The sequence below is a fragment of the Polyodon spathula genome, chromosome 6, assembly GCF_017654505.1.
Source record: "Polyodon spathula isolate WHYD16114869_AA chromosome 6, ASM1765450v1, whole genome shotgun sequence".
In the NCBI taxonomy this organism is placed as follows: Eukaryota; Metazoa; Chordata; class Actinopteri; order Acipenseriformes; family Polyodontidae; genus Polyodon; species Polyodon spathula.
In genome coordinates this window covers 14694583-14718808 of record NC_054539.1, presented here as the reverse complement: position 1 = coordinate 14718808, position 24226 = coordinate 14694583, and the positions used below count along the sequence as shown (strand labels likewise).

Here is a 24226-nt window from a genome sequence, read left to right as displayed (position 1 = left end):
GAATTCAGTTTCCTCCAAGAAAGCATGAAACTGTCTGTGCTGCAAGCCCCTAGAGCAAATGTAGTTCACACATTTCACAACAATGGACGTGACATTGTCAAACGTCAGAGATTTACTGCACAGTGTCTGCTGGTGAATGATGAAGTGTAATGCTACTGGTTGCTCTGGATTTTGTTCTTCCATCTTTTTTGCACAAGCGCTACCAACCCGTTCTTTTTCCAAATCATTGCTGGGGCTCCATCTGTTGTTAAGCCTGCTAAAGAATGAGCTGCTCCTCAAGATCTTTAGAAAGCTCAACAACACGATATTGCTAAAGACGGTTCTCCTGTCGGGACATACGGTCTCAGACACTTCGATTATACAGTCTTTAATAAATTCACCACCAGTGAACGGCTTCCCAGACTTAGCAACCATTTCACTCATCACATAACTTGCCAAAGCTGCTGCCTCTGACACTTGCTGCAACACTAATCCTTTCTTCAACTGCTTCAAAGCTGTCTTCTCTCTCTTGCAAATCAAACATGTCGCACTCTGTTTGTACCCCACAAGAAAATAATCAACTGTCCACTTTTATAGAAATTGCCTGTGTTCCTGATCAATGTTTCTTTTAGACTGAGCCATTTCTTTGCTCATTTACGTTTGTTGGGGATCCCTGTACGATATCTTTTTGAGTGGCTGCTACGATGAGTAGTTTATATAGTCTCAGCGCCACTCTTATTTTTTTGTACTGATACTGACTCAACAAAGGAAACTGGATGTGATCAGTTTTCTTTTGTCAGTTGTTATGGCACAAAATGTTGGACTTTCACTCTTACCAAGCCGTCAGTTCAGTTGCTCCTCCTGAACACATGTCTGTCTGTATTGTTTCTTATCTCTGCTGTAAACCAGGACTGTGTGAATTGACGGTAGCTAATGCGACAGTTCTTAAAGTGGTAGGAACCGTAGTATTACAACAGAACTAATCATAAACTATGCACAACATCGCATAGACACATGTTTTGTATCTGCTTACTCGAGTTTTATGCAGCTCCATGTGGGCCAGATTTAATTACTTTTGTGTAATTATTTAGCAGGCCAGATTGTAGCGTTGTGCGGGCCACGAGTTAGAGACCCCTGCACTGCAGCCAAACATAATTGTAATGAACATATGTAAACAAATGCGCTTAGAACTACACGCCTACTGCTACAACTACATGGAGGCGAGATGGCTTGAGTTATGTTTACGTTTTGCAGTTTTGAGGTGACTTACATCTGAGAGCAGACACTGTTTAGGTTTGTTATGTTTACAGCTGCCGTATTGGGCAGCATGACTGTGTGATTGGTTGCTAGGATACAGATTGCTAGAAGTTAAGGCAGTCTGTTTATCTGAGTGAGAGAGAGCAAAATAAAGCTGTGTTGATTTTTCAGTGAACTCTTTGTATTGTGTGTTTTCAGTACATAACAGCTTCAGGGGGTCACCGCAGTAGCTTGTCTCAGCCTAATGCTCACCCCCTGCTAATTTTCACATAATTAATAAAAAAATTAATTTTATATATATATATATATATATATATATATATATATATATATATATATATATATATATATATATATATATATATAATATATATAAGACATAATTAAGATCTTTTATTTAACATCATGTAATCAAAGACACTACACAACGATATCGTAAAAGCCATAAAAGTAGTACAGTATTTCACGTTAGATTTTGAAATGTCAGATTTTTCCATTTTTGGCAGTTTCTCATGAAGTATATGGGAAAACTATAAAGTGGTATGTAATTCAATACGCTAACATATTCAGCAGGTTTCATTCGATTTTATGAAGCAAAATGAATTAATTCTACAGGGTGATGCAAAACTGTGCCTGTGTCAACATTAAGAAATCATCAGTGAAAGTTTGTCTTTTTATCTGATCAATAAGCTCAAGAGGCTTAATAAGCTTAGCTCAGTCTTGATGGCAATCAAACATATCTGCCAATTTATCATTAGCCAATAATTCGTTTTACAGTGCGTGAGGTGATAAACATAAGAAGCTCATAAACCTCAATGCTAAAGTCAGTTAGTTCAGTACTATTAAAACAAAGTGTTATACTCTTAAGCACCAATTTTATTGCAGTACCAATCTTCTATTATTGAGACCTCTCTGTCATTATCTACACTGTATGGAAAACCCTCTGAAATTAATGTAATATTGATGGTTCTGAGGTGGAGGGTAAAAAAAAAAAAACAGTGGTAAAAGATGAAGTAAGCTGAGGCATTCAGTTCTATTAAATGCACATTTACTTCCAAATTTAGCAGTAAGCATCAATGTTATGTTGAAGGGTTAGGGCTACCTTGAAAATGTGAGGTATCATTTAGTGGTTGCTCCAACCTAACCTCCTCTCTAGCAAGCACATACTCTCTGGTACCAGTATTCCCATGGTATTTAAACTAGTTTAACTGGTTTTCTTAAGAGTGGAATGAAAATTGAAAGAATCAGAAAAAAACATTATAAACTGCTTCGAAAAACATGAATCTTTTTTTTTTTCCTCTGAAGAGGTTTTAGCAAATGCAGCTTAATGAGGGAGAACAAACATAAACAAAACACATAGCGAAAGGTCCATTACTCAGTGCGTGTGGGTGCATTGTTATACAAGAACTTGGCTATTATAGCGCCTAGTCAGTCTCTTCAGTAGATTGTTGAAACCGAGAAACATTAGAACCTAGGTGCTTTTACTAGTAAATATCTCCTTGTGAATACATGATGTTTAACATTGGAACATTGGTGTGGTTTATTTGAGCTGGCCTTCTCTATATTTTAGCACCTTCCATAGCTGTCAGTGTAAATTTACAAAAGGAAGGCTGAGCGGTGAGAGCAGGCTGAGCAGCCTTGAATTAATTTCTTCAGTGTAGATGCTGCTAAAATTGTTTAAATCGGTAATCACTTCAAACAAGGACTTTAGAGCAATTCTATGTGAGATATTATCGTATTTGTAGAGAAATGAAGACAGCTCACTGAGTCATTACTGCTGTAGAGTTCTCTGTTTGATACTACAGGACCCAATATGAGGCTGTTTTTAATGATGTTTAAAATAAATCACACAGCAGTTATAATAATATTAATATTAATAATAATTATTTAAATAATTTCAAGGGTGTTCTTGTTTGCTTTTGGTTCAAATGAGAAATACTTTACACATTCCACTTAAGATACTATGCTTCCATAAATATATATACAGTATTTCTAGTGTTTTTATCTGTCTAACAATATTCTGCATACTGATTGTCTATTAATCACATGTTTCAAATTATAAATACATAAAAAGAGTGATTGTACCATTTGTAAAATATACAAACAAAAGAAGTACTTCACTTAAAAAAGAACAGCTTTGTTCAGATTCCCTCATAGTATTTTGTAGGAGTCACACATTATGCAGTGCTTTGGGTGTGTCTTTATTTATGTATTCATTTTCAAATTTTCTGAAGAGGACTATAAGTCTAGGAAGATCTCGTCATGTGGTCCTTTTAGTCCTCTCTTTGCTGTGCATTGTAATTATTGTAATGGCTCATTAACTCCTACTGTACAGGAGGCTGCTGTTCAGTTCACCATTGAAATTCCACAGCGCATTTAAATATATTGATATATGTTGTTAGAAAAGCCAACAGTCAGTTTCATGTAGAACATGCCTACAAACAAGTTACTCTTCAGCCCTTAAAACATGAAAAAAACACTGTAACCTAACCCCTTAAAAATGTTGAATGAGTTACATGCATTTTGCTTTTTTTTTTTTTTTTTGCTTTTTTTTACAGAATCATGTATTTATTATTAATAATAAGTAACCATTTTGTTACCAGCACAATACTCTGCAAGACCTTAGATCAATGCATAATTGCTAATTTTGTATCCTGTACTTACAATCATTCAAACAAAACCAGTTTCTGTTTTGTTTCTGAAACCAGCACCAGCTCACTATCAGTGAGGACCTGCCATAGATACCAATCTGTAGTTCCACTGTATATGATTAAAAATGGCCCAAATCTCTAACACTAAAAAACAGGTCAAAATACTAAATAAAGTACGGTATATTATTAATCTTCACCTTAAATGTGTCTCCTTGGTGGAACAGTTAATACAAAAACACACACAAACACACGCACGTGCGCGCACACGCACACACACACACTCAAGCAAGCACACCTACCTGAGGTCAGCTATAGAGCTTTAACTATAGGGGAACAGACATGAGTATCCCACAGGTACCACATTCAAGCAGAAGTGCAGCTGCCACAGCTTCTGCTCAGCCTGTGGGTGTTCCACTTATTTCATTTTCAGTGATAGGTTCGCTTGAACGGAACAGTAAGCCTGACCATTTTAAAATTGAGTACCAGTATTTATTTATTTTTTTTTTTTTTTTTTTTTAAAGTAATTCTAATTTTGGTTATTGTCTCCAATCAGCAGTTACAAAGTCTGCCATGTGTGAAATTGATTTTGACTTTAGTGACTGACCTTCAAGTGATATTGTCTGGTGTCTTCTTTATTAAAATACCGGTAGATCGGCTTTTGTACATTTCTGTGTTAGAGTTAAAGCTAATTAAATATAGAACGTGTTTTATGATCCCTTTTATGATCCCTCTAATTCTGTAGTACATGGAAAAGAGATATTAGAAACATTTTCAACAATAACTTTCTTTGATTAAATCAATGGGATGCCCAAAAATCCTGAATGTTATGACTAACATGTTTTTTTTTTTTTTTTTTTGTTTTTTTTTTTGTTTTGTGTTTTTTTTTTTTGTTTTTTTACACACACAGTGACGCCTGCTGGTGAACAGGTGTATCTGCAACACAGATTAAGTAATTTTTTTTTTTGGCCAGGCCAGTATACTATAAATGTTGAATATTTGGGCTACTGGCACCACAGCTTCTGCTGTGATGCAGTGATGACTGTAATACAGGTTTGCTTTTGCTATTGATTCTTAGATTTATTCTTCAGGTTACAATTCTTTTCTTATGCTACTGATATGCATTTTTACTGAAATGTATGGCTTTTTTTTGTTGCATCACTTTCCCATTTATTTTTGGTTTTTTTGTTTTACAATAGCCTACAAACTGTTAAAAACTTGATATCATTGGAATTTTTTGCTTTCTTTTTTTCCAGTCTTCTTGTACATGTTCATGTTTCAAATCATATTGTACTGGTGCTTTTCTATACACCTGATCCTGGTTATTTTAGTTGTTTTAGTAGATTAATTTATCAGGTACCCAACATGTACAGTATATCTGTAGCCGTTGGACATTTATATTCTGTTGTCAGAGAAAAAGGTTTTCCTAATTGACTTTTCCTATGGATGCAACCTTAAATTAACCCTTAAGCAAACCTGATCAACAAGTACAGACTAGTACTTACTTCTGATGTCTGCGAAAGGCTTAGATCTTGGCTTTAGATCATGAGATCATTTAGACAGTTTGTCAATTGAAAGAAAATGCAGGCTATGCTCTGTAAGGACAGATGGTCCCAGCACTAAGAAAGTGGTGGAGAAAACAGCCACAATTAGCCTGTGTTTGAAGTAATTGCACACAGTGTTATGAGCTGAAATTTAGCAGATGGACTTGTTTAGTTCAGCCAAGTAGCTGAAAAAGCCAGAGAATGTTTGTCCTCCCTTATTTTGTATTTTGAATGAACACTTTGTAACACTGAAATCATGAACTAAGCACATATAGGCTGTCACCACATTAATCTGAAGAGCTGTTTTATATGCCGGAATCCTGCTTCCAAGAACTAAACATTTAAGTATAAAATTCAGTCTTGCAGTCCTCTGCGCCTCATGTCTTTTAAGATGAGCAGAGCGTGTTTTTTTGTGGCTCGTTGATGTAGAGTTGCCATCATTCTAAATTTAAACTGATGTCTGTTATATTTTTTGAGAACCGTGGCAGTCAAGTTCACTTAGACAAGGACAGCAATGTCCCGCATCATCTACAGTAGCTTAGTGTTTGTAATAACATTTTTTCATCATTATGTACTGTTGCACTGTAAATAATTGCCTCTAAATCTAACCATTAATAGGTTTCACTTGGACCGTGCTGTACAGTCTTGAGTGCCCAACAAACAAATATACAAATATAACACAACATTCATAAGCCTTCTTACTTTGTCCAGACTGTAAAGGTGTTAAACCTGTCAAGTGCTTTTATTGGTATTGCTCTGCCTTTTCCAACCACAAACACCCACAGTTTAAACCACGTCAAAGGAACATCTGCACTGAACATTTCTTGTTGGATGAAAGGTTGTTGAAGGGATTCTATCATCCAGTTCTATTTTATGTTGTGATGGTATATTTATTCTGGTAATAAAAACAGTGCATTGGTAATTTGTGTATCACCATATCAGCCCTTGGTTTCATAATGATGTATTTTGGGTCATTTTTACTTTTTTTTTCTTTTACCATTTTTGTGGTCTTTACAAGTAGGCTTAGATGGAAGCGACTGAAGCTGAAACAAATGCTGTGAGCTATCCCAAAATTTGTGTTTCATTAAACAAAAATCCAATATGGCATTCTAAATCTCTGTAATGTTACACTGATACGGGCTCAGAGTTTTAAAAAAAAATATACTGTTTACACCACACAGTACAGTGTATCCAACTTTATTCATATTTGTCAGTTCAGCCTGTTACCGGACATACTATAGGTATCAATCCAGTCAAAAAAATAATAATTGTAGGGTACAGAAAAGCCTGGAGCCATTAACTTACTGAATGTATGGGAATCGATCATTCAAGATTGCCAAGAGGTTTGTTTCATATTGGAAAACCACGGATATTTGTAAAATCCCAAACAATAGTCATTTTTTTTATGTGGTGGTAAAAATCAAGATTACTTATTTGTCAAAGTATGTCTACAGTATGTTAATTTTCTTCCAATCGATCTTAGGATTTCTGTGCAGGATCCAGAAAACATGTTCCTCACGTACATTTAATTGAAGTACCGCCGCGTTACATTTTCCAAAGTATTATTATTCATTGAAGTTTTATAACCACAATATAAGTGACAGTCAAGCAGTGTAGAATTTATTCAGCAGTTAGGCTCTTGGTTAATTAATGGAGAGTCCTTGTAAACAGGCTTCTTTTGTCAGATTTTAATTTGATCTGAAGAAAAATAAATCAATGCCTCCAATAAGATCAGATAGCAGTCTTTTACATTCCTTATAGGAAGATTATTATTTAATTTTTGCAGTGCTGTTCTCAAGCCCCTGAGAGATGCATTATTTTAAAATACATTGAATTCAATGAAAATGTGAAGAAAAACATACAGAGAATTATATCCTTTATACATACTATATTATTTGTGTTGTGATGTGTTAAAGTATTGCTAAATGTTTCAATTTTGGCAGTAAAACAATGCCCCCGTTCACACTGCTGTGGAGGCCTCAGGGCCACGGCATACTTAGGTCTGCATTTGCAGTTTAAGGTGCCTTTGGGTGTTCACATATGTGACTGAAAAGCAGGCCAAAAATGTGGCAAATTGCTTTTTTTTTTATGGAACGACAGCCTGCACTCAGAATGGAAGAGCTACCAGGATATACACCAATCCTTGATTTATAGCAGATGTTTCTTATTAATATATATTTTGTAATGCAGCACAGTAGGAATTTTATGGTATATATTTTAAAAAACATATATTATTGTCTAGTTTGACTTACTGTTATGGTGTGTAACGGGGTGATGGTCCGAGTTTACCCCCTGCCCACAATCACATTATTCTCTCAAGAACACTGAGGTATTTAGAACATGGGAAACAGCAACTTGCTAGTGTTCACAGGCATAAGTATACATTTTACTTCACTCAGATTGTAAATGACTAAAACCTAGATATCCTGATGACAAGCCTATTACAGTTTTACACACCAATAGTATCCAGTGAAGCTGTTTTCTGCAATATAATGAAATCCACTTTAAGGGTGTAACTAACTGACAGTGATGAGTCTGAGGATGACACCCTCATACAAATCTGGCTGCTTTATTCATTTGCTGATCCAAACTTACATAAGCTTACCTAACATATGGCTATAACAAAACCCTTGTTCCACATGTAGTTATGGCAACTTCAGTAAGGGAAGCACCCTAATCTCAATTCAGCAACACACCATCATATGTCAAATACACTTTGTTCAACAACATGCAACATACATAATAAAGCACTGCTCACCAGTAGAATAACATTAACAATAATAATCACAATAACAGGCATTGAAATATTACAGTGAAAATACAATTTTTTACACTTTCATATTGTAAGCTTACCAGTGCCATTAATCAAGAAAACAAGCAATCTTTTTTTACTTCAAATGTTACAAATAGTTCCCTGTTTATATATATATATATGTATGTTATGTTAGTCTTCTCAGTTAGTCTTCGTCATCCGGATGATTGTTGTAAAATAGAACTGCAGCATTCGCCAGCCAGATTGTTGTGAGATGCAGGCGTTGATCAAAGAAAAGAAATCCTAGTGTACTGTTTGTTTACGTTTCCTTTCATTCAATTTATGTGTAGCGCTTCCCATGTGTTCTACAATGGTATGTCTACAAGTGTAATCTATAGCCTTGCTGCTTGAAGTGCAAAACAGAACATTACCGTTGACGTGAAATTTGTCCTTGACAAACTCGTTGATTGTTATTGTTTTCGGCATCTTTGAACAGCTCTGGATACTGACTGAAGTTTCATTTAACATTGAACTTGAATACGGGAAGCTGTACGTAAATTTGCACGACACAGTTGTCTGTATTAATGTTTATATATGGTACGTGTATTGATTTGGTTATTATCAAACAAACAAAAAAAGCTTACATGTTTTTTACCCCTCCCCAAATGTGAAACAAACAAATCTCTGACATCATAGAAACCCCACGTTTTTCCAGGTTATTATAGAAAATCTATTTGGTAGTGCGATAGGAAAAGGCGGCTAAGCGGGCTTTGCGTTTATATATATATGTAAAGGTTGGCCCTGGTCTGGGATTGCAAAAAAAAAAAAAAAAAAAAAAGAAAAAATAAGTACATTGACCCCATTCACGCTTGCAATTTAAGGTGGCCCAGGGTTCGTTTTTCTTCTTTGGAGCGTTCACATATGAGAAAATGTGGCCCTGAAGTGACCCCGGGCCACCTTAAATCACAAGTGTGAATGGGGTCAATCTACCATTTTTATCTTTTTTTTTTTAAGCTGAAAATAATTGCATTGGAAAAGCATTCCATGTTCAGTACAAAACACTGTTAAATGAAATGCCACGTGTTTTTTGAGAATGTGCTTCAAGCTCCTAATAGCGCTTTCCAAGAACTGTGTTTCACTTTCAAAGTGGCCATTGCACTCTGTCATTTTTAAAGACTGGACTGTATCACTAACTTATAACGAGTCTGGCCATGCTCAAGGTAGATTCAGTTAGACAGAGTCAGGTTTTACTGCACCACCGTTTGATCTTCTATTTCATTTGGCTATTTAATCAATGATCCCATCTGCTTTGCACAATTCACGTTTGTTGCATTATGTTTTTGCCATATGAATACAAGTCCCAGGCATATAAATTTTTATTTATTTATTCCCGACGAACGAGAGAAAAAAATACCAATTTTAAAATACCAAAATCTTAAAATGTATTAATGTAGAAACTTGATTTGCTGTGCTTCATGGAAAAGTATTAATAATGGACTGCTTCATATAAGGAACCGTTTTCATTTTGCCCAGTGCTTCTATGAGTTATATGATTGTGTGGCTTTTCCGGGATTCCAGTAACAAGGAATCACCTCTGACACTGTTCATTAGAAACATCATGTTGTATTCAACTATTACTGTAAGTTATTACTGTAATAATTTGCTTAGAGAGTAACACTGCAATCAATGCAATACATGAATCTGTTCATTTTTAGTCTTAAACACTAACTCAGACCTCCAGCATTATTGAATTAATGCAGTGTGCTCCTAGAAAACTTATGGTGAATGATCTAGCACTTTTCTATGTTGCAGTCCACTATATTTTAAGTGTTTTAAGAGCCATTTTACCAGTAGTAGTTCTAATTTAGTGTTGCATCTCAGTTAGAATGTAACTGTATTACAAGGTCATTCATCCTACTCTAGAACTGCCCATTTTGATTCATGAATGTATCCCTTCAAACAACCTATAACATTTTCCCTGCTTAATTCAGCAGAAAAGAAACCAGTACCTGCCTGGAAAGTTAAAAAGCCTCCAAAGATTGACTTCCAAATGTCTGTTTTTTCTACTAAAATGGAGTTTCAATTGTTAATGATATTTTAGAAACCATGCTCTACCGTTCTCTGTGAAGCAGAGTATAATTTATTTTTCTACTGTATATCATTATGTTCTGATGTATCCAGAATAGCATATTTAACTTTTGTCTAACATTTATTGATAACTTTACTTGAGTAATCCAAATGTAATATATTAAGTATTCTGATAATCCAGGTGTGACTCCAGTCTGTCCTAAACAGTTTAATTGAATTCAAATCTCAATCGAGGTGTTTAATAAATTATAATTGTATAATTATAATTCTAGAGTGGAGTTGCCCACCCCTGAAATGTCTTTATATTAGCAAACATTCTCTAAATGTGGTGCAATGCAAACAAAAAAGCTAGTTGGATGCTACAGTAAATGACTGACCTGTTTATTTTCTATATAAGAGCACAGCAAAAGCATGTGTGATAGTCTTATTTTGTTGCTGGTGTACAGATGCAAGTTCTGTAAAGAGAATTTAAAAGAATGAACACCCCTCTTAGGTACCCTTTCAGTTAGCTTAACTGTCTTCTGAGTCTGGATCCTTGGATTCAGGCTCAAAGCTAGAGGGTTTGTTCAGATCATATGTGCTTGGCCAGTTTCAACCACAATTATACAAGGGCTTATACAGTATTAAAATCAAACGTATCCTTGGTTCATGTCATGATAAAAGGATCGAACAAAAGCTCAGGCGAGGACATGTCATCCCATCAGTAAGTCATTGGTTTATAAAAGGATTCACATAACAAGTTAATGTTTGAAAAAAAGTATGTGAACTGAGATAAAGAAAGTAAGGTAGGTTGGTTGTATTGGAATTATAGGGCACAAGTTTTCCCTTTCCTTAGCAAGAACAACGTTTGCATCTGATGGTTCAGAAAAAATATTCATATTCATTGTGTGTGTGTGTGTGTGTGCGTGTGTGCGTGTGTATATATATATATATATATATATATATATATATATATATATATATATATATAATATATATATACACACACAATTAAGAGGGTGGGGTATTCAATTGATTTAAACAACATTGAATACCGCTGTCTGCAAAAATACAGAAAATAGCATGGAGGGACTTTTGTAGTGATTGTAAACATATCAGTATTTAGATCTGCTTCATTTTAGATGAATTGAATGCACCCTAATTAGTATTTAATCAGTCTGCATTGTGAACTTGATATCCATAGTGTGCAGCCCACAAAATAGAAAGTAACTAAAAAACAGACTCTGCTTTAACAGTACAGTTTTGCTTAAGTTGTTAAGCACCATATATGGACCATGGTGTCAGAGGGAGAAGAACATAATTACAGATGCTTTTGTGCTAGCAAAGCCTCAAGCCTGCAATACACATAAGAAATCCTGAATGGACTGTCAGTCTGCTCTCGCTCTGTTGTACCTCTATCGTGTGAGGTAAAGTACTCTTACAAGTAAACACATCACCCTCTTGTTAAAATTCACTTCATTAGAAATTAAACAAAAAGAAGATGTATCGCTATTTAAGTGTTTTATGTCAGCAAACACAGGAATGGAATTTGTGGGTCATTTTTTTAAACTGCACAGAAGAGTATAGTGGTTGTCTGGACCAATCAGTGTCTAACCTTTAACTCGAAATAGTGTTTCTAGTATACCTCACTGCCTCGTACCCTGATGCTGTATGTACTGAACAATCACTATTGTCCAAGGATTGTAGGGAGAAGTGAAACTCCATTTGTTAGAATTGTATAATGAGAGTACTTGTTCAAGAGTTTAGGTTGTCTTTTTGAAGTTGTGCGTGGCACAGAGGGTTACTAAGTAAATTGCTTGTGTTCTTCAGTAACCCAGTGTCTTGTTGCACATTCCGCCATAGGTATGACGGAACTCTGAAAACAAACAGAATAGTTTGCTATGGAAATATAAGAGCTTCTTACTATCCAGGACTCTGAAACTGTGCACAACTGAGACCTGTGGCCTTTAGTTTAGGTTGAGAGTGTATAATAGAAGGTTATTTACATTATGTATGAATGTGATTCAGTTTAAATAATACAAGTACAAAGTAATGCTAACTCTTGGTGTCCAAAAGAAGCCCTTACAAAATTTGTCTCAAATGCGTGAGGGAGGAGGCAGCTGAGAATGTAAGCTAAGAAAATAAGTGATCGCAGCCAGAGAAGAAGGTCGTGGGAGATGGAGGGATGTGAACAATTTCAAACACACTGAAAAGATATTGTATATACCTAACCTGCCAACCAATGTTGTGTGTTAAGCTGGGTCCATACCTGAGCGATCAGTTGCACAATTTATTTGCATGCAACCAAAAAATATTAATTCACCTTGTAAAAAAAAAAAAAAAAAACTGTCACCTCAGTTATCATAAAAAAAAATGAAACTTATAGAGGGGAACCTTGTTGCACAAGTAGTCGCTCAGATGTGGACACAGTAATTGCTCGCAACTGAGTTGTGTAATTTCGGGAGCAATTGGGTTGCGCAACTGATCGCTCAGGTGTGAACCCGGCTTTAGAGATTGCCCCTTACTATACATTCCTTGATGCCTAGCACAATGGCATATGTTATGTAAAGCCCCTCTTCCTGAACTACAGTTAGTAAAATTCAGTTACAGTTACAGCAACTACCCAGGATGGCTTAATACTTTAGGCTGTTGTCGTCAATTAGAATTAAAAACTTAATTTGTTGATTTTACTAAATATATTGCCTGTTTGTTGTTATATGTGAAACTGACGGCACAATTCAAACCTAAGTGGTTCCCCCAGGCTTCTGGTTTGGAATACTATATGTAAATGTTGACAGCCACGCCTCAGCGCCACCACAAAACATACAGTATAAGCTTTACATTTAGACAGATTGTGATGGCTTTTTGAATTTCAGTTAGCTCAATTCAAAATCTAAATGTATGCAACTTTTCAATCATCTACAGTCAACCGTCATTATGAGTCTCTCAGACATTATATTTGACAAGTTTTCTGAAGATTAAACTCTGCACAAAGGGAACGTTTCACTTAAAATTCAGGCCAGGGTATTCAGTTTAGTTTTACACAACCATCTTTCTTAAACCACCTAACAGGTCATGTTTTCGTGTGGTCTGTTCCATCATCTAGCTATTATATGCACCAATGTGACTCTTGAAACAGAGGTAAACAATGCAATTAGAAAAATAATAATAATAATAATTTTATTTGGAGAGGGTGTGTTACACAAGTCCTCTGACAATAATCATACTGAAAATACTGTGTCTAATGGAGTCACTAAGTGTTGCTTTGCTAAGGCACAGCTGTTAAATAACCCCATGGCAAGGTTATATTAAAAAAATAAATCCACAACAATAAGATTGGGAGAGATGTGTGGTTGTCACAGTTATGATTGTTGTTTCCAGCAAGACCTCTGGCAGTATAGTGTTATGGATATTAAGTGTGGCACTTCTCATTTCATTGGAAAAAAATACATCTGGGGAATGATGCCTCAAGTTGACCTTAATTCCTCCCAAAAAAAGATGCTGTCCCAATGTCAGGCTGTCTGAATTGGATCCGGCACAGCTGTTTTTGTCATATATTTTTGTACTGCTTTTTTTCCCCTTCAAAGTTATAAACCAACTTCACTCAAATTAACTCTTGCTAAAAATGAAAATGTATTTAGCATTTTACTTTTTACTGTATGTGCACATACTTGCTCTTTCACTATTTAGCCTGATGGTCAAACCTACAGAATATGCTTTAGAATGCTTATTCCTGAAAGGTTTGATAATTAATTAAAGTTCTGCATTATAGGAATTTCAGGTTGGGCATCAGAATTTGGATTATGCCTGACTAGTTTAATTTTAAAAGAAAACTGGACATAAAGAAGTATAGCTCATCTTAAAACTACTATCAGAGTCATTAAGTCATCCTTTTGCAGCTTTTCCGTTTTGGTACCACTCTTGATGCCTGCACAAGTTACAATTTATTAGGACGTGAGACAGTAGCGTTAGCTGCAAATACAATACCTGAAAGAGGTTTATATTTAACAAAGGTTCATATCAATCACTAATAGCTCAAGTCATTCAAACGGTTATTTGCATTTGCAACATGTAAAATATGACACAGTGATGTGATCACTGCAGAATGCCTAAGAAATGAAAGAATGGTTAACGCTAAGTGTTATTATTGTAGACATTAGCATAAGGAAAGCTGTTACCTGCAAGCTCCAGGTTGCAATGCCTGCTCCTGTACCTGCATTGTGTTAAATAGTAATAGTATAGCTGTGGTTTCTTTTTTTTTAGTTTTTCTTTTCTTTACTTTTTTTGAATTGTAGCCATTATATGTAATTTAGAAAATGATTCTTAATCTCAAGATTTCATGATTGCTTTTATTTGCTGAAGCCTGGAAGGGGAAGAAAGAAATCAGAGCTCAGTATATGTTGAACAGCTGCTGTTATGTCTGAAAGAAATTGCATCATCCGTTAAATCACTGCTGTCCTCCAGAACTAATGCATCTGCTCACACTCCTGACAATTCCTACTATGTACCTTGCCAGCCCACAGCAGTGCTTGTTTGTACAAGGATAGGTGACCTGGCCTCCCGTGTCAAAATGGTAGAATGGCGTTTAACTCTGACTGAGCTTTTACAAACCGCTGCAGCAAAGTAAAGGCTTTTTGTTGCTACTGTTTCCTTGGAAAATACTTCCCCAGAGTGTGTCTATGTATACTACTGTACAGTAATCTTTTATCTACCCTAGCAAATTAGTGATGGCAGCCACAGTGGAATGATAGCTCTACGTCTTTTGAGTATAATCTTTCAACTAGTGTTGCGGTTTAGTGAGGCGCACTGTCCATACATTTCTGAGAATGTTGAACAGTACTGAAAATTCAGCCAGAGGCTACAACTTGACACTGTCTGCCAAACCAAACATGCCTCTTATTCTGAAACTTTAGACATTAGCTGCACTCCCTGTAAATTTGATTTAACCAAGAAGATATACTTGTTTCCATTCAATGACAAGTTGTTATGAGAATGATGCATTCTAACATTAAACACTGTGTCTGGATCATTTTGAATATTGTAGCACTTTGGGTGGTAAAGGGTGTTTATTAAATGTTGTTCCAGCACAAGTGAGTGAAATATGATGTTATAATCCTTGAGTTTTTGAGTTAGGGAGCCACTAAAATGGTTCAAGGCCCACAGAAGGCGCTTAATTGGGACGCACAGTGACAGTTTTGGTTTCTGCCAGTTGATAATTATTTATAAAAGCAATGGAACTTCAGTTATTTCGCAAATTTATCATTTTTATTATGTCTTCCGTCTTTTGTCTGGTTGTGTTACAAAAGCAGTATTATACAGCTATTAATCTGTGCTACGCTGACAGCTGCTTTGCAAATAACAGGATAGTAAAAACGAGAGACACATTTGTGTGTAGGTGGAAGGGAAAATGCAGGTGATTGTCTTTTCCTCCCTTTACTGTACAAATAGGGTTGGGTGGTAATACAATTGTCTAATGAAAAAAGGTGGATGTCTAGAAGGAGGAGTTACATACAGTATTACCAAAAGGTTGAAAGTGTGACTCATTCTGTGATGTCTTGGGGTAAATAATAGACCTAGATAAAGGGGGTCCTGTTCATCAAGATCAATTCTAGAGCAGTCTAAAGCAGTGACACTCTGTTTTTCCAGTGGCAGGCAGGAAGAGTTTCAGGTAGCGCTGGAGTTATATGAGTCATACAATATACAGTCCATTGTTATACTGCTTGTTCTTTGAACCACACAGAGACAAAGTAAGTTGATTTCTCAGCTGGATAAAAGTACACATTGTGTTACACACACATTTCAGCTATTCCTTCAATTAGAGGCTTGACTGCCAACGCAATACATGCATCAGTGCCAAACAGTAGCAGCAGGAGTATTTTGTGAGATTGCCACCAGAATACTGTCCCAAATTGTATTCTACCAATATTGTTTTCAATTTTCTATATAACCTATCCAGCAATCATACAAACTATCATTCTTGTTGATGGTTACATTTAGGAGTTGCAGAAGGGTTCAGAACCATTACTTTGTAGTTGTTAAGGGTATTAGCATATATTTTCATTCAGTCCAACAAGAGAAAGCATGAAAGGAGGTACGTTAGACAACAGCATGGTTGACACTTCAGGAAACTTGTGAAGTAATAAATGTGACTGCCTTTAAAAATGATTTAAAAGTCATTAAGAGACAGGACTGCGGAGCCTTACATAAGCACCTACTCAGCACATCTGTGAAAAACTAATTGGGCAGTGTCCAAAGACTAAAGGCTCAATAAAGACATTACAGAGATGTATGAGGGGTCCAGGGGGGCTCACTTGAGCATGAATAATGTATTTCTGCTTTTCTCCTGTATCTGAAATAACATCAGTGAAGTGCTGCCTCTGGCATTTGTTTTAGAAGCTCTTTGATTAGTGCTTGGCTTGGAGGCAGTTTAGTGAACAGTGGTCTTCTGTAAGCAGGTATAGATGTAGGTATAGATGAATACTGGCAGCCTTTGGCTCTTCAGATCAATTTCCCTTTGAATGGAACTGGAAGGTAACATTGAAATAAACTTAAACCCCAAATAAGACCCTGCTATGGATTCAACCCTTTTGTTTAGCTGGTTGATGCAACCATTTAGATCTGACACAGGCAGCACTCATCTTTCCAGGAAGTACAAAAAACAGTCAGGAAAGTAATACTTTCTTGTACGGTATTCCTGCCATGTACAGTACATGTTTGATATCAGCTAGGGAGCATTGTAAATACACCCTGTTTGATACCTTGAATCTCGTGCAGAGACAGTCATATACCCAATGACATAATGACATATTCCGACTCCATCAGTTTGTTAGATGTGTAAATAGAAGTGTTGTCCAAGCTAATATTCTTTGGCTACATGACAGCCTTATGAAGAATTATAACTTGAAGCTCAATGCAAGAAGACAAAATAACAATTCTTAATATATCACAAATTGATGCCTCAATAACTGGTAGCAGTATAATGCAACTTTAATCATGCAAACATCTAGATAAGAGGAAAGGTTTACAGACTATGCTGCTTCACTCTCCGGGTCAGTGTATCTTTAAACTGAGAAAAAGATTGCAGTTCTTTTCTGCATCTTTAAAATTATGGAAAATAAACTTCCTACCACAGCAGAAAGCCATGAGCAGGTAGCACAAGTGTTAATAGGTGCTCATGTCACGAGCAAACTCATTTTTAGTATAATAACTCATCTTCCTAATTCAATAACATGTCACATTAGTACTGTTATGTAGTATGTACTGAGCAAAAACGCTTCTGACAGACACACCTATATTCTATCAGAGCAGTATTAGACGTGCCCATTTATTTTTTATTTCAAGTTTTTTTATATTCTTCAACCCCCTCCCCTTCCTTCCAACCTTAACTCCAGCCTCATTTTTTTTAAACTGATTTTTCTGACTTTTTGGGAGCAGCACAGGAGCACTTCTCCTTCTTGTCTTATTTTCTGTCTGTTTTTCCTCACTTTGTTCCTGCAATCTGTTCTTTCTTTCTATTTCAGCAAAATAATAAAGATCAAAGTAATTGATGATGAGGAGTATGAGAAAAACAAGAACTTCTTCATCGAGGTTGGGGAGCCCCGTCTGGTGGAGATGAGTGAGAAGAAAGGTGGGGGATCTGCACTGAGGCCTAGGTCTCACTGCCTGACCTGTCTCACCCAGCCTCACCTGGCCTGACCCACAGCATTCACACGTCTTGGTGACATCACACAAGGCGGGAAAACCAACAGCTTCACATTGGCTGAACCATTGTGCTTGTGTGCTATATAACAACTGCTAGAACATAGAGCCTTTTATAAAATTTATTATGTGCTTGTAAGATCTTATTTAGAATAAAAGGTACTTGATATCCTTTCACATAATTCCAAAAAGCTCCAAATTTAATGTTTTTCTGTAATAAATGTTTCTAAAAGCTCCCTACCATAAAACTGTTGTTCCAGACACAGTACAATATATATATATATATATATATATATATATATATATATATATATATATATATATATATATATATATATATACTTATATAATTTGTGATAGCTATATTGAGAAATACAGTGAGCTATAAATCTTTTACACGCAAGATGGCACATTTAAACTTGGTAAAAGGTTCATCCCCTTGTTTAAACACCAAGATGATGTGAATGGATGTGGGACAGGCTGCTTCCCATCATGACATCTCATTAACCATCGACACGGTTGAATCTAATGCATGTGTGTGTATGTATGTGCGATTCCAACCCATTGTTTGAACTTGTCTTGTGTCCCCACAGGAAGACCATTACCATTAAAATTCTTGACCGCGAGGAGTATGAAAAACAGTCCTATTTCTACGTTGAGCTTGCAGAGCCGATATGGAAAAGACGAGGATGGACAGGTGTGAGAGTACAATAAGACAAATCAGTAATAAGGACAAAAAATTAACCTCTGGAGAGCTTTTCTTCTCTCTTGTTTGTGTTTCTACTCTCACCCTGCCTTTCTCCTCTGGCTTACTCTGCTCATTCTTACAGTGTATTCTCGCTATACAATCAAAACAATCTTATGTCAGGAGCAAAACCGGCTTAAACATGTTACGATAAACAGTTCATCCGTTTAGATTTACATCATTAATGTGTTGTATGACAGTAATAACACCTGGTTTTACAGACCCTGATTAGCACTTGTCTTAATGTTACCTGATTAGGACTAACGTTACTTTAGGTAAAATAGTACTCAGGGTCTGTGAAACCACCAGGCAGACATTTTCAGTGCAAAACCCCTACAAGTGTAAGGTACTGCACGCAGGCAATAAAAATGTCTATTGTAAATACCATATGGGAAATACTGAAATAGAAGAAGGAATCATGAAAAATATCTAGGAGTTTATGTTGACTCAGATATGTCTTCCTTGGATATATAGTGAAAAGTGTTGAATTTAAATCAAGGGAAGTAATGTTAAAACTTTACAAGGCATTAGTAAGACCTCATCTAGAATATTGTGTTCAGTTCTGGCCACCTCTCTACAAAAAGGATATTGCTGCTTTAGAAAGAGGGCAAAGACGAGCAACCAGAATTATTCTGGGTTTAAAAGGCATGTCATATGCAGACAGGCGGCTAAAATAATTGAATCTATTCCATCTTGAACAAAGAAGACTATGCAGCGATCTGATTCAAGCATTCAAAATTCTAAAAGATGTCGACCCAGGGGATGTTTTCGACCTGAAAAAAGAAATAAGGACCAGGGGTCACAAGTGGAGGTTAGATAAAGGAGCATTCAGAACAGAAAAATAGGAAGCACTTTTTTACACAGAGAATTGAGGGATTCTGGAACCAACTCCCCAGTAATGTTGTTGAAGCTGACACCCTGGGAACCTTCAAGAAGCTGCTTGATGGGATTCTGGGATCAGTAAGCTTCTAAATACCAAACGAAACATGATGGGCCGAATGGCCTCCTCTCATTTGTAACCTTTCTTATGTACTTATGTTCTGATTATAAACATAGGTCAGCAACATTAAAGCAGATGTTTTTTTTTTAATGTTTACACATTAGAATACAGTAGCTATGTTGTGAGCCTCCTCAATGAAAGTTTAATTAAGAAGCTTAGAGCATTTGAGAAGATTAATTTTTTTAAAAATTACCTAAATCGAGATCAGAAGGTTAATAATAAAAAAATTATTATAAAAAGCTTCATGACATTTCATGACAATTTGTGAATTTTGATCAATAACTGTTTTTAGACCCCCACGTGACATCAAGTTCAAAAAATGCTTATTTAATGTCTATTAACTGTCTTTGTGTATTCCGGCACTAAGCCGTGAAGGTAATTAATCATCTACAACACATCTCTAGATGGCATTATTCCAATGATGTGCTGCAGCAAATATTTAAATGCAAGAGGCACAGGGCTTAGTTTACCTGTAAGTTGTTTGTTTAGTCATTTGCCTCAGCAATGAATGTTCATACATATCTATTTCAACACGTGAATCCATTTTAGCTGTTTGAGAGAAGCCAGTAGTACAGATGTTTATGTCACTGTCACATTTATTTGTTCACGGATTGAGCCAGCTTAGTTTGTGAAGTATCCCTTATAAAAGGTTACCACGGTAAAAGCATAGTGTAATAAAGCATAGTGAAAGCCAAAGAATAACAAGGTATTGTAAATCATATTAATAAGCAAGGCAAACCAGGGTAAACTATTGTAAATGAATAGTATAATCATGGGAAAAGCAAGGTAAAATTGCAAAAATACTTTTTATAAGGGATGAGATGTTTGTGTTATTTTTCCAATCCCATTGCAACAGTCTCTCTGCAGGATAGCAGTTCTGAACAACTTCAAACATGGAATAGTTCCAAAAAGTTCCAAATATTTGTTAGTATACAAATAACATGTTATTCACTACTATTTCTCCAGTCTTTTAGAAAAAAAAGACTGCTTTCTGGAAAATAATTACAGCACATATTTGTTGAGTAATTATTAGATTATTATTTTGTCTCTAACAAGAAAGGTTACAGATGAGGTAGTTAATCCTTGTGTTACCACAGCATAGAGCTGGATCAATTCCAAATTTTCCAGTTAGCAGGTTTAATGTAAATTGAATTTAAAACCAGAGAGGCTTTGAATAATCAGATACTTACATTGGACACTAATGCCACAGATGGCTATTCTACAGACATACTCAATATGTTACACAAAGAGTACACAGGAAATGTTAACAAAAAGTATATAACCACTGTATTAAAACAGCCCTGAAGTGAACCGTTTGCGGCAGCTATAAAATTCAGATTATCCTTCTTCAGAGCATATTTATGTTTTACTGTACCTTTCTGACTAAGTCCGATAAAAAAAATTTAAAACATACACACATAAAAAAAAAATCATAGATACATTTTTTGTTTTTTTCTCACGGAAATACTTCCCAATTAACATATTGGGCCACATTAATCAATATCTTTACACCGTAATCCAATTTACTCCAATTAGCTGGAAAATACTCAAACTGTTAATCTTAGAAGATAAGTCACAAACAGCTAGTTTAACATGTCTAGGGTGTCTGTTACTAGTTATTTAACATTACAGTTTTATTTTTCTTTCACGAATGCTAATTGCATTGCATTTATTATAAAGACCATGACAAATCTCTCCATGTTGTCTCTATAACTCGCACCACTTTGGATTTTGTTAAAAACAATTAAGAAAATTAAATAAACAGTAGAAAACAAGGCATGGGTAAACATGGCTGATTAAGCAGAATTATGCAGACAAGAAGAGAGATGCTGTGTTCTCCAGTGTTCCCCACTGCTCTTTTTAGCATTCAAGATGCAGGTGTATCCAGTGCTCTGTAGACTATAAAAGAATGTGTGGGAGGCCTAACCCCCAGCTGTAAATTTAATAAAAGCTCATTCATCTCCAGACGTGTCCATTCAACTAATATTAAACAGTAACAGTACTAACAGTAAGCACAGTCTATTTTTTACGTGATAAACATGTTCACAAACTTCCCATTACGTTTTTTAATAACAACACATCACAGTTGTTTGTTTATTTGGGTCTGTGCTCTTTCATGTTGATTTCTTCTTAAAAACAAGTTATTATTACATGCAAATGTATTGTAGTTATTGTGACGAACTGCGGCATAAAGATAGACACCCTTTAATAAACAGAATATACAATGTAGGCTATATAATTGTCATTCAGTAGTTCCTTGTGAAGCAGACTAAAAAATATTCTATATGTTCATATATTTTAATGTCAAATAACTGGCTCAACATACATTTCTAATTGATTTAAATGCATGTTGAACTCTGACATGATTTATTTTCCCCATATCTGTTTTTTCTGCTTTGATTTCTAATGCTCTCTATTTATGTTCTCTGTATGTTGGTTTTCTTGACAGCTTTTTTACTGCATGAGTTCGGTAAGCTTCTTGTGTCTTGTTTTTTCTCAATTCATTCAATATTTGGTTTTGTCATTCTTTTCCATTTACATCTTCAACTCATCTGTTTTTTATACCAAAATGTAAAGATGTATTAACGTTCAACAAAATGTGTTAACACTATTTTAAATACCTATGTACTTTATCTATAGTACTAGTATATTATCATTCGTGTGATTACATTTACAGTGTACCAAACTTACAAATCTGTCGTGTTGTTTCATTAACTCATAAACAGTATACATACAAATTTCAAAATACAGTACTTAAAGACAAATGTTTTGAGTGATATTATTTCTCAATGTCTTCATTGCATTCTTTGAAATATATCAAACTATATATACAAAATTACAATTGTAATATGATTCTCTCAGAAGTCATCAAGGTTTTAATATATTGAGAGACAGCTAATTTTAGTGCTGACATTTCTATTAGCTCAGAAGGGTCCTGCTTTGAAGCAAATGTATACACTAGCAAGAAACTACTAAGACATACCATTTAACTGCTTCTTTCTGCAAATAAGTTGTTTCTTCATAGGTGTGTACATTTACAACTGGTTTTCCACTCATAAAAATATATATATATATTAATGGTTTTGGAAGTTTTTGTTTTGTTATATAGGGAAAACAATTAGTGAACTGTTCAGTTATTCCAGGCACATAAACAAAATATAGGATTGAAAGTTTTTTTTTTTAATTACTTCTTCATTAAAAATGTATAATTTATCAACAGCTTTTCATAGTACACATTTAGTGCAACGGATTTCATTGATTGAATAATTCGAGTCAGAATTTCTCAATATGTTTCTTTTTTTTCTGTATCCCATTTTAGGTGACTTTATAAAAACAGGTATGACATTTTCATTAGAAATGACAGATCTCTAAAATATTTCAAATTGAACTTTCTATTTAATGCAGAATGTATTTTGTATTAATGGGAACTAATTCTATTTTTTAAAGGGGATATTCAGTACGGTAAGAATCCATCTTTTTTTTAACACCTAATCCAAACGTAGTACACTAATTTAGAAATGAAACGTACAAAACTGCAATCCAACTGTAGTCACTTTGTTTGATTTGTTTAATTTCAGTGGTATTGTTAAGAAGGAAGTATAACAAATAGTTTCATTAATTTAGAAGCACTCTGCACTATGGTAGGCAACCTGTTCAGAACCAACAGCAAAATGACTTCAGTTTGGACTGCAAATGCAATAACACATTGATTAAATTTCAAAATATCTACAGCTTTTACATGTGTGACTTTGCAAGAAAACCAGGCTGAAGATTAAGATTAAAAACATACATAAAAGAGTAATCAACTGGTATTGGAGCAATTTCGATAGTTCAGTCAAACATACAGCAAGTTTAGCATGTTTCGCTTAGCTACCCAGTTTAGCCTGGTTTTCATATGGATTAAAAGCTTATGGTATGCAGCTGACTTTGCTGGGCTGGGTGTCACAAGGAGAAACGCGTGCTTAATTCCTAAAGAACAAATTGCAATGCAGTGTTTCTTTTAAGCCTGCATTATATATATATATATATATATACTATTAGATAATGTTTTGCCCAAAATCTAAATTCTTATTCAGTTGTGAGTAAATACTGTACAGATTCTCAGTATCAAAGACCAGTAATTGTCATGGTGACTGACTCTGAAGGGTATTTTGCAGAGTAAGTCCCTGTCTAGTCTATATGGCAAAACAATCACATCTTCCTTGATGTGGTTATAGCAGGTATTACTGGAAATTGCACTTTATCATTCTTGGTCCCTCTAGTGAGAATAATATTGCAAAAGCCTGCAACAAACAATGTTATCTTTAATATCATTTAAACCTCAAGTTCTGAATGAACAGTTTAAGGCCAGCATTATTTGATTTTTTTGTCTGCAGATGTATTGGGTTTTTTTTTTTTTTTTTTTTTGGGGGGGGGGGGGGGGGGGGGGTTCTATTGATCAGACCCAGAACAGTATTGTCCCTCAGTGGTAGACTTGAGGAAGGCTCATTTGCCACATATTGTGCATCCCCTCTGTGAATAAGCAGAGAGCAAATT

At 35.3% G+C, this 24226-nt stretch overlaps 1 protein-coding gene across 6 annotated transcripts in view; it reads left to right on the top strand.

The window, feature by feature from the left end:
• LOC121316889 (sodium/calcium exchanger 1-like) overlaps nt 1-24226 on the top strand; it is a 163476-nt gene that overhangs the window by 106905 nt on the left and 32345 nt on the right. For 3 of the 6 annotated variants that reach the window (XM_041252188.1, XM_041252190.1, XM_041252187.1), the window contains exons 3-6: nt 17768-17874; nt 22140-22160; nt 23010-23027; nt 23138-23152. In XM_041252188.1, the coding sequence (XP_041108122.1) occupies nt 17768-17874; nt 22140-22160; nt 23010-23027; nt 23138-23152 (161 nt within the window). Of the gene's footprint in view, nt 1-17767; nt 17875-18538; nt 18643-22139; nt 22161-23009; nt 23028-23137; nt 23153-24226 lie in introns of all 6 variants that reach the window. The other 3 variants (XM_041252193.1, XM_041252189.1, XM_041252194.1) reach the window with 2 other exon arrangements.